The sequence below is a fragment of the Papaver somniferum genome, unplaced genomic scaffold, assembly GCF_003573695.1.
Source record: "Papaver somniferum cultivar HN1 unplaced genomic scaffold, ASM357369v1 unplaced-scaffold_137, whole genome shotgun sequence".
Lineage (NCBI taxonomy): Eukaryota > Viridiplantae > Streptophyta > Magnoliopsida > Ranunculales > Papaveraceae > Papaver > Papaver somniferum.
Window position 1 is genome coordinate 6,239,965 of NW_020622934.1, and position 10,765 is coordinate 6,250,729.

At 35.0% G+C, this 10,765-nt stretch overlaps 1 protein-coding gene across 2 annotated transcripts; it reads left to right on the forward strand.

The window, feature by feature from the left end:
* The first annotated feature begins 4,473 nt into the window (after positions 1-4,473).
* LOC113335004 lies at positions 4,474-9,842 on the forward strand. 2 transcript variants are annotated; one of them, XM_026581227.1, is made up of 16 exons: positions 4,474-4,622; positions 5,079-5,246; positions 5,525-5,577; positions 5,718-5,755; positions 5,889-5,979; positions 6,099-6,204; positions 6,303-6,373; positions 6,583-6,652; positions 7,330-7,392; positions 7,729-7,800; positions 7,933-8,034; positions 8,253-8,327; positions 8,453-8,575; positions 8,708-8,842; positions 9,100-9,156; positions 9,309-9,842. In XM_026581227.1, the coding sequence occupies exons 1-16, from the start codon at positions 4,596-4,598 to the stop codon at positions 9,363-9,365; spliced, it is 1,308 nt and encodes a 435-aa protein (XP_026437012.1). In that variant the 5' UTR covers positions 4,474-4,595; the 3' UTR covers positions 9,366-9,842. The 2 variants fall into 2 exon arrangements, with proteins under 2 accessions (XP_026437012.1, XP_026437013.1); XM_026581228.1 differs by having other exon boundaries at positions 8,726-8,842.
* The last annotated feature ends 923 nt before the right edge of the window (positions 9,843-10,765 follow it).

A 10,765-nucleotide genomic window follows, 5' to 3' on the forward strand; every position in this document is an offset into this window, starting at 1 on the left:
CTTACATTTAGTTTCAATGTTATTCCATAGGTGGAACGTGCAAAGAAGGTGATGAGCATCCGGAAAAACCCTCGCTATTGCATTCAACAATGCTTGTTCCTTTTCGGTGACAATCACCTTTGGATTATATCCCTCCACATACAATAACTTCACTTGTTTTAGGGCCCACACATAACTCTCTTCAAGCTCATCTTCCAAGAAGCAAAACGCGACACTAAACGGAGAGTTGGTGGAAGTTTGTCCAACAATGTCCAAGAAGCAAAACGCGACATTAAAAGTACTTGATTGGAGCACTGCGCCAACTTTATAAACTCGGGATGAGCCAATATGAGATGCTTTATTTGTTTATCCTTATCTTCATCATGGAAAACCGAGTAATTATACTTCTCTCCCAAATGCCTTAATAGTTGCATTTGATTTCTATTTTCCCATTGCTGATTTTTCAATTTTGTTTTGGTGTTGTAGATGGTTGGAAACGTAGAAACATTCAATGGGTTTAAGCGCTTTATATGACCAAGTATATCAATGGGTTTCATACGGTTTTCGATCATGAAACTTACAATCAGTTTTTCTTCATCATTAAGCCGCGCCGCATAAGGATGGGATAACAAAGTCACTTTACTTTCCTTATGACGACTGCATACAACTTTCTCCAAATACCCCACTTTACTTTCCTTGTTGCATTTAAATTGAAGCTTGAACGGGCATTTAGTCTTCTTAGTGAAAGTAGTATTCTTCCTCTTCGTCTTTCTTTTATATTCGATACCTTTTTGACATGACTTTTACTTTCTCCACTACACTCGCAAACCATTTGAAAGTGGCGGTCATTTGTTGATCCATTACAAACTATAATACACATAATTAACTTGCCACGTTCTCTAGCCCATTGCTTTGCCTCATCTTTCGTTTCCCATGTCTATATGGTCTAAAAACTCAAAGTTAGTCAAAAAAATAATAGTGATATGGTCCAAATGAATGAGCAACATATCTTTCCATTAGTTTCAAAAAAAAAAACACCTACCAAGTCATTCAAATAGTGATGGGAAGAATCTTCAGTTAGAATTTTGTTTGCATCAGGTTGAGAAGGCATTGGGATAGGTGGAAGCACGACCTATCAACCAAAATGTCACAACATTAGTCCAAATAAAGAAGGAAAACTATACTTACGTCCAGGTTTTTAGAGCCACGAACCCAACCGTAGTTAGTATTCCAAGCCGTAAAATTTGTATTTCCAACCGTAGGAACAAAATCTAAATCACAGAAATATTTACGGTTGGTAAAGAAAAATTCGAACCCAGACATAATTTATGTTATGGTTTGGAATTGTGTAAAACTCAACTGTAAGACGTGCAATAAATACCCATGCACATAATGAGTTACAATTGGGTTCGTAGTGCCATTTTCTCAACCATAATGGTTCTATGACTGGGTTTTGTCTTATTAATTACCAGTTACGGTTTGGAGTTCATCCAAACCTAACCGTAAATAGTGGTTACTGTTGGTAACGAAGCTCAAACCCAACCGTAATCTGGCATGTAAGTCAAAAAATCTGAATTTCTTTACGTACTTTTGCTAATTTTAAGCGAAATTGAACTCATGGGAGAGAGTTTAAGGCATACATGTTGATTTTCAACCATTGGTTCTTCACTTTGTCGATTTATTTCTTCAATTGGTTGAGATCCATCATCACTTTGTGTAAAACCCTCTCTACCATCTAACAAATTATCCATCTCTTGGTCTCCAACATGAGGTATGTAAAACTTGTTTTCTCTATCATACAAAGATTCACCTACTTCGCATTAGTAACTGGTTTCATTCATTTTGGTTGAGTGAATCAAAATTTAGGTTTTGAAAGAAATCTTCAAATTTTTTTTCTTTCTTCTATCTAGTTTTTCTTCCCACAAAAACTTTGTCTCAGAATTCACCAAGTATATAACAAAATTCATTAATTTAATCATTATCTGATAAATAAAATTAACATTAACTAAATAAGGGTTGTTTAGTCATTACAAAATTATTTTAGATAAGGGGTTTTTGATATTACTTATGGGTGAACTGTTTTTGTCCTATTAGGTGACGCCCCTCTATTGGAATGTGACGCCGCAAGCTGCTACGATAATGACTAAATTTTTAGTCGTGGCGAACGATTATATATAAACATCTACCTATATAAACACACACAATCCACAAATTTGCACATTCAACTATTATTCATTCTCTATTTAGATATAAAATTTTCCAATTTCTAAAATATATTTCTTATTATCAGTTGTTTCATTCATTATAGATCCTAATTTGAAAAATGAAGAAGCGCAAACATTAGTGGAAACATTTTTCCTACAATAACAAAGATTTATGCAGCAGCTGGGAATAAGTGGAGATTTCGAGATGAAGGACGTGAACAAATGATGCGTGATCATTTCATTAATAAAAGTGTGTACTAGGATCAAGATTTTTAACGTCGCCACCTCATGCCACAACATTTGGTCATGCGGGTTATTGGAGAGTTTTGTCGGGTAAACGCTAAATTCAACTATCGATTTGATGCACGAAACATATGAGGACCTGAACAAACGGTCATTGCATCCCTAAGGATTATAAATTATGGTGTGCCTGGGGATGCGTATGATGATTACAGTCATATGGCCAAAACAACAACATACGAAAATCTCATAGTTTTGTTAGACTGTAGTCAATCATTTTTCTCCGCATTTTTTACGACAACTAACGCAAGATGATGTCGACCGACTGCTAGGTATCCTTGGTTGCATGCATTTAGTGTGGCATAGATGTCTGTATGCTTGGAAAGGTTAGTACAAGAGCAACTAGTCAAACCAACTGTGGATCTGGAAGCGGAGACTTCTTATGATTGTTGGATATGGCATGCTTTTTTTGGCATCCCGGCTTGCAACAACGACACCAATATCTTACATAAATTCCATTGTTTGAAGAATTGAAGTATGGAAATGCTTCGGCTACTAATTTCACCATCAACGATAATAACTATAACATAGGCCATTTTTTGGCGCACGGAATTTATCCAGCGTGGTCAACTATAGTTCAAGTTTACCTGAGATGCCCAACACGGGGATAACCGTGATCAAAAGTTATTTAACAGAAAGGAAATATTGTATAGGAAGGATGTCGAACGAGCATTTGGAATTTTGAAGAGGAAGTTCTGTATATTTGTGGAGCATATCGTTCATTTAGACCAATAGAAATGAATAAAATTATGCTCACCTGCATAATTTTTCATAATATGGTAATCGAGGAAACTCGACATGATACCAGTTGGACAAGTTATCCGGACAAATATTTGACGATAGAAGTTCAATCCGCCTGGGGTGCGTCAGCAAGAGAGTATAAAATGATAAAAGAGAGAATTCAAAACAGTGGTTTACATTTAAGACTAAGGAGTATCTCGCTGCACATTGGTGGGATGACTTTGGAAAAAGAAAACTTAACATGATTAAGTTTTTTGTGCTTTTGATATAATATGATTTGTGTAATTTGATTTAGGCAAAAATTGAAACTGAAATTAAGGATCACAATGGAAAAAACCAACACTGATATTGAAACTGAAACTAAGAATTAAATTAAATTTAAAACAAAGGATTACATCACCACTACATCTAGAATTTAAAACTAATTACTAAGCTAGTGTATTGGCATACTGTTATCCTCATCTAAGGTGTTCTCCTCATCAGAATCACTATCAACTGGTGTTGGATGTTGTTGTGCCTTCTGTATTTGAATTTCATCAAATTCATCTTGCCAGGATTTTGGTTGTGCCTGATTCATCTTTGTCGTGTCCATTCCCATTATTCCTCTCATGTGTGCATTAAAAATATTCTTTTCAACTGCATTACAACCTTTTTTCATTTCTTAAGCTATTTTTTATGCTTAACTATTTTAACAATATCAATCTTGAAGGTTGAATTATGAAGTTGATGATTGTGCAACATCCTAAGTCGTCTTTCTTAATTTTTTTCTTTTTCTTTTTCAAACTCACTCCATCTTATCTATTGGCATTTGCATTAACATCCAGATTATAATTACCTCATACTGATCCATCAGTGTTGGGTTAAGGATTTGAGTTTGTTTATGGTGATAAGGGGAACCTTGAGAACCATGTTGGGATCCACAAATCTCGTAAGGGGATGCGTTGGTACTTGATATCCATTCAAAAAATTAGGATATATCGGTTCAACTTTCTAAAGATGTGGAAGCATGCTTAAAGTTTGAAAGTCAAATTTCTTGTTCTTTGCCATTCCTCTCGAACTTTTCATTGCTAAAGTTTAAACATATATAAATTAGCTATTACAATAAACTGATAAAATATTTAAAAATCATTACAACAGACGTATATAAATTAGCTAGTCCCGGACTCCCGCTGGAGTTGCTCTTAGGGACTAAATTGTCATTTCTCAAAACGATGGGAAACAAGTTCCCACAGTCCCCACTTTTCTCAGAACAGTCACACTAGCTCTGTCCCTGGCACAGTGGCACTTGAAGTCTCAAGTCTCAAATCTAGTGAGTAGGATTTAGTTATCCAGGGCGAGTTTGCGTTGTTTCCCCAACCATCACCACTAAACATGATGGAACTCAACTTTTCGGCAACGGTGAGAGCCTATATGTTCCTAGTTCTCCTTCTCTAATGATTTTCCCAGTAACTTCTAGAGTTTCTATGAAATTCAGTTTCCTGAATGTTATCTTTATTTGTCAATAATTGGATATATGCAGCTTTAATCTTATCTCTACTGTGATATTGTTGTTTTCTTGGAGTAACTTAATGGTTAGACCATCTAAACCTTTTAGGTCTGAATTTGGAATGTTTCAGGTTTTGTGATGGTTCTTGTTTTGTTATCTGAGGTTGACAATCAATATAACATGGAATTGTTTCGTTTATTCCAACCAATAAAGAAAGATATACTTACTATTGACATATATTTAGGTCACATTTATTTTGAACATGGAATTGATTCTTATTACAGTTCACTTGGTTTACATATCAATTTTTTTTCTTTTTACTGGATTGGTTTTCTTTTCACTGATATTCCGAAGTATTGAAATTTCAGGCAAATATATCAGCAATTAGATGTTTCTTACATATCAAGAGAGATCAGGCAAAACAAATTTCATTGTGTTCTTTTCCTAATGTTCAACCACGCAAGGCATTTAAATTTGTATGCGTAGCTGCAAAGAAAAGACAAGGTTTTGGGCCCGAACCTACTGAAAAAGAGAAGGTAGAGTGTTAACATCCCTATATCTATTTGTTGGAAATCTAGTGCAGTTCTCTCTATCTAAATAACGATGACATTTGAGTGTTTCACCCTGTCTCCTGATATTTGAGATTTTCAGAATTGTACATGACTTTGTATTCACTACCCTCAGAAAGGTGCTTTTTATAAAGAGTGGAGATAAGCAATTGGTTCCATTATACTCCATACGACATAATTGCAATTTCTGGTACTTACATTTCCAAATCTTGTGAATTTATTATCGCTTGCTTATGTATCTACAGACTAACAAAGGCAAAGCCCCGAGGGAGAATACCACTTTAGGTTCTCGGTCAAGGTACGAGATATTAAAGTATTTATATTTCCATTAGCTGGTCAAAATAATAGAAATTGGGTAAACTATTTTGTTATATCGTATACGTTAAAATGTCAACTTTATTCAATAATGCTAGACAGTGTTGTTGTCTCTTGATGCAGAATTTCAATGTCCAATTCACCTGGCATACCTGTTAATGGTAAACACATTTTCTCTTTTGTTATTGCTTGTTGGACTATTTCATTGCATCTGCTTTGTATATTAACTTCGAGGGATGCTTTTAAGAGTGCACCACTTACCTGTTCCTTACTATGAAATATTTTTCTTCGTAGAAATACCTGGTGTCAGTCCACCTGGCGGAAAATCTACCAGTAAAATCGTGTTAGACCGTGAGTTTGAGCAGCGTCTGGAAACTGTTAGAAGGTTTGAGGATACCAACTTAATAGCCTCTTTTCGTTTATATACACACGCTAGTATGGTAGTTAGCGAGCGTCTGGAAATAGGAAAATTACCACGGCTTTGAATATCTCTATTCTACTCAGATCTGCGCTTAAACAGAAAAAAATAGAGAAAAGCATTGAATATGGAGCAATTGACTATGATGCACCAATTGAGCCAGCAAAAGATAAAGTTGGACTTGGTACCACAGTAAGGCCTTGACAGGTTCAATTGCGTTACATAACCTCAAAAATTGTAACTTTCAGGTTGTGACTAGGAACGCTAATTGAAATTTGATTCTTAAATAGGTTGGAGTAGGCGTGGCGGTTGTAGTTTTTGGTCTGGTGTTTGCTCTTGGAGATTTTCTCCCATCTGTAAGGTATGCATGAAGCGTTATCATCTGTTTTATCAATAATGCTCTTTTTTAATCCTGTTGATTGGAAGGGTCACACAACTTACCAAATTATCTCCTACCAAATGGGAACTCACAACTTTCTATCTGATGGAATTTCAATGCTTTGTAGTTTGTACTTCATGAACATGGTAGTAATCCAATTTTGATTTACTGAAGTTACCACTTTCTTTCAGTTCAAACCCCAAGGAGGAGGCTGCAATAGTCGGAAGCAAGCTTACGGGAGAACAAAAAACGGCTCTTCAGGTAAAACTCTAAGAAATTCTTGGAATCACCTCTTGAGCTCGTGTAAGTTTGGTTGCACATGTATCTTTTATAACACTAGTAACATGGTACTCTTATATATGCCATATTGAGTATATTTGCACATCCATTTCTTCTCCCAAGGGCAATCCTTAAAGGTGGTTTATGGTGTGTGTGTGGGGTGGGGGGGTGGGGGGGTTGGGGGGTGTTGGGGTGGGGTAATGAAGAAGTGAGATATACAGTATTAATTAGATTGGGATCAATTATCAAGCTAAATCATACTGCGATTAACAATTTGAGTTGGATTTGTAGATTCAGGACCGTCCTATGTTCTCAATAAGTCAATTACCGATAGAAAAAGGTTAATGTTGTGCATTCTTGTGTTGTGAAATGTTTGTGCGAGATGGTGCTGATGCAATTGTATCTCTTAGTTCATTTCAGTCATGATTTCAGTTAATGTTGTGCATTCATTGTGAAATGTTCGTGTGGGACGGTGCTCATGCAATTCTGTCTCTTAGTTCATTACAGGCATATTTTCTTATTAGTGTCGTATGGTTATTATAGTTACATCTTGGCATCTTCTTCCCCTTTAGTGATGATGAGTTTTGTGTTTTTATTTGCTGCACTTTGTATTCAGATTAAAAAGATCTATTGATACCTCAGCTCCTAATTTATGGCAGACTAGGCTGCAAGAATATGAGGCAACACTCACTAGCTCCCCCAAAGACCCAACTGCACTTGAAGTAAGTAGCGTCTTACAAAGTTAATTCATATGAAACTGCTAAGGTTTTCTTTCGTTTACGCCTTTTTTTCTTCTTGAAATTTAAACCAAACTATCAGGAAACTGCTTTTAATATTACTACAGTTCCTAAATTAATATGAGATCCTATGTCCTTCCAGTAACTACTGAAACCAAATTCAAACACTCTAAACATTCCACATACTTAATGACTCTGAATTTATCCATGGTTCTTTGTGCTACCACCTTCTACTTACCAGTAGTCTAATAACAGTGCCCTGACATATAAGATAAATTTAAGTTATAGTTCTCTTTAACTTAAAAACTAGTGGTCTTGCAGGGAGCAGCAGTAACACTTTCAGAATTAGGAGAATATAATCGAGCAGCTTCTTTCCTTGAAAGTTTGGCAAAGGTTCATTCTACTTTTTAACACCCCAACAAATGCTTAAGCATCTGATCAGCAAAAATTTCTCACTGCAATTTACTAAGTAGTTTTCGAACATTGAACAACCAACTGTTTTAAAGTTTTGAGCTTCTTTTGCAGGAAAAGCCAGACGATCCTGATGTATATCGCTTACTGGGTGAAGTTAAATATGAGCTCGGGGATTATGAAGGGAGCGCTGCTGCTTATAGGAGTTCTGCATCTGTCAGTAATTTCTGTCCACAGAAGAAAAATGAGTTCAAATTATTTTTGGTTTTAGACCACCACGAAATCTTTTCTTTTGCATGTTACTAGATATTTACCAGTATGTTCCTCGTAGTGTGCATATCGATCTGTTGTTATGGGAACTTCGAAAAAATCTCTCTCAAATGAAACTTTATATGGTGCTTACCTTGTTGATACGTTTCTTGCTATGAGTGCAGGTATCCAAAACTCTGGATTTTGAAATTCTGCGCGGCCTAACGAATACACTCCTAGCTGCTAAGAAACCAGACGAGGTTTGTTAGCAAAATTCTGTGATAAAATTTGGGATAACCGCCTTGGTTTATAATTCAATTAAGAAAGCTTCTTTAAGCATAAATGATGTGTTGGTAACTTTAAACCTTGTATAATTTACTTGTAGGCTGTCCAAGTGCTACTTGCTGCACGTGAAAATCTGAATCCAGGAAACTCAAATGGTTTTGATGCTCAGGCTGCTGTTAGGGGCAACCTAGAACAGGAAATCATGAAGGTTGATCCCATTCAAGTGAGTTGATCAATTTTTTTGAATTCCTGAAGTTATGCCTAGTCTGGAAATGATTGAGTTTTGATTTCAACGAACAAAACTACATAACTTTATATTTGTCAGTTAAGTGTTCGTTCACTTTCTGAATCTTGGTATGAGGGTAATTATCAGGTCGAGTTACTCCTTGGGAAAGCTTACTCTGACTGGGGCCACGTTAGTGATGCTGTTACTGTTTATAATCAACTCATCTCTGCACATCCTGATGACTTCCGAGGCTACTTGGCAAAGGTTCCTTGTCTTTACATTTTTTTTTCCTTTCCTGTTATTAGGTTTATATTTTTCGTTTACTTCATTTTAACGTGTTCTGCATAGTTTCTGCCTTTATTATATTTAAGTGTTCCATCTGGGTGTCAACATATAGATTCCAGCTCCGTTACTTGTTACTTGTCTATCCAGAACCTGATACTAAAAGAACCAATCGTACTTTTTAATTTCATTAGGGAATATATTTTTCATGTGAATTTTTTTCTTTGATGTTTCTGCAGGGAATTATTTTGAAACAAAATGGTAAGGTTGGGGATGCGGAAAGGATGTTTATTCAAGTGAGTATTAAGAACCATGTTTGTCTAGTTAATAAATTCTAGTGATTTGGTGAACCGGTATTACTTCTCGTAGTACGTTTAGCGTCGTCTCAGCTTATGATTTGTGGTTAAAAAATCTCAATTTTTATTGCTTACATTTATACTTGTGACAGGCATGGTTCTTCGCACCAGAGAAAGCAAAAGCATTTGTGGACCGCTATTCACGATAACAATCTCTCTGACTGTGTGTGTATATGTATCGACACATAAGAACGGAGCCTGCAGTAAACTGAACCATTCAGCCTGCAAGCTGGAGATTCTGTACTGTTGATTAATTTGTGACATCTCAACTCGACCATGTTTGGCAGTGTGGATCTCAATTCCTACTATTATTAGGAAAAAGGGTGTTTTGTTGGGACTTTTAACTTAAATATCTCCTGGTACAAAAGCAAAGTAGTAATAATATGAGGTCAATATGTTAAGTGGTGTCCTAAGTGTGACATGTTCCAACTCAAGTAACCAGGTGCCCTCTACTAGTAAAATGAAATGTGAGTTTGGTATTGTTGTGAGTTTTATAGAAATAGAAGTGATTTTCTATTGTGCTGTGTTACTGGTTATGGTGTGAAGATAAAACAATTGGACGTTTGGTAAACTATAACACGCTTAGTGTGGTACAACCAATAAACTGTAAAATTCTGCTTGGTAAATTGTTATGTTGAAATTGTTACGATGTGTTTAATGACGAAAATAGATATGCTTAAAATTATTTTTAAATGACATCTATTAATAATAAAATATATTTTTCATTTTGATTATTTTTTAAATAAATATAAAAAATAAGATAATCTATTCTTTTTGTTTTAATCATTTAATTAATTTAATTTAATTTAAATTTTTATTATTGGATAAAGAGTTGATCTTATTATATTATTTTATACAAAAAAGCATATTAGTGAAATAGTTACACATAAACAATAAAACAAATATTTAAGGATAAGTTATGTTATTTCAGTATAATAACGAGGTTAAAATAGAGAATCAATTTGTCAAAACTAAGTGGGTTCACAATTTTTATTTTTACTGCTTTTAAAAGTTATTGCTGAGTAGCTTCTAAAAGTTGACCTTAAACAGTAGTGCTTTTGGAGAAAAGCACTTTGAAAAATGTTTATCAAACACTTTTTTACTAGAAAATTCGATAAAAGTTGGTTTAAAAGTACTTTTGCAAGGAAAAAAAATAATCTGAAACGGGCCTTAAAAGATCGAGATTTATGTGGATAATCAAGCACATGGTTAAAAGGGATGTGATTGGGATCTCAGATGTTTTGCTAGTTTTCTGAAGAAACATCGTCAACGAAGCACTTTTTTTTTTTAGAAGAGAACTGATTTGTTAGAAAAAAGGAAACAAATAATATCAATTGGTGAATGAAAAGGAACATGAAATGACAAGGGTATCAAGTACACCACAATCTTTTCGTATCAACCTATTATAGACACACCTGGTATCATCTTATAAAACTATAAATTGTTAAAAGATTACTTCTTTTTTTTTGGCAAAAGAGACAACTAATTATTATTGAAACATAAGTCTGCCATGGAAGTTACATGCCCATTATTGACATAAGTCTGAGAT

What these genes read in the sequence shown, in the direction of transcription:
- LOC113335004 (XM_026581227.1), top strand. Translation starts at nt 4,596, where the DNA reads ATGATGGAACTCAACTTTTCGGCAACG. An exon ending in ACTTTAGGTTCTCGGTCAAG is followed by an intron (nt 5,578 to 5,717) that starts GTACGAGATATT and finishes CTCTTGATGCAG; the next exon opens with AATTTCAATGTCCAATTCAC. An exon ending in GATTTTCTCCCATCTGTAAG is followed by an intron (nt 6,374 to 6,582) that starts GTATGCATGAAG and finishes ACTTTCTTTCAG; the next exon opens with TTCAAACCCCAAGGAGGAGG.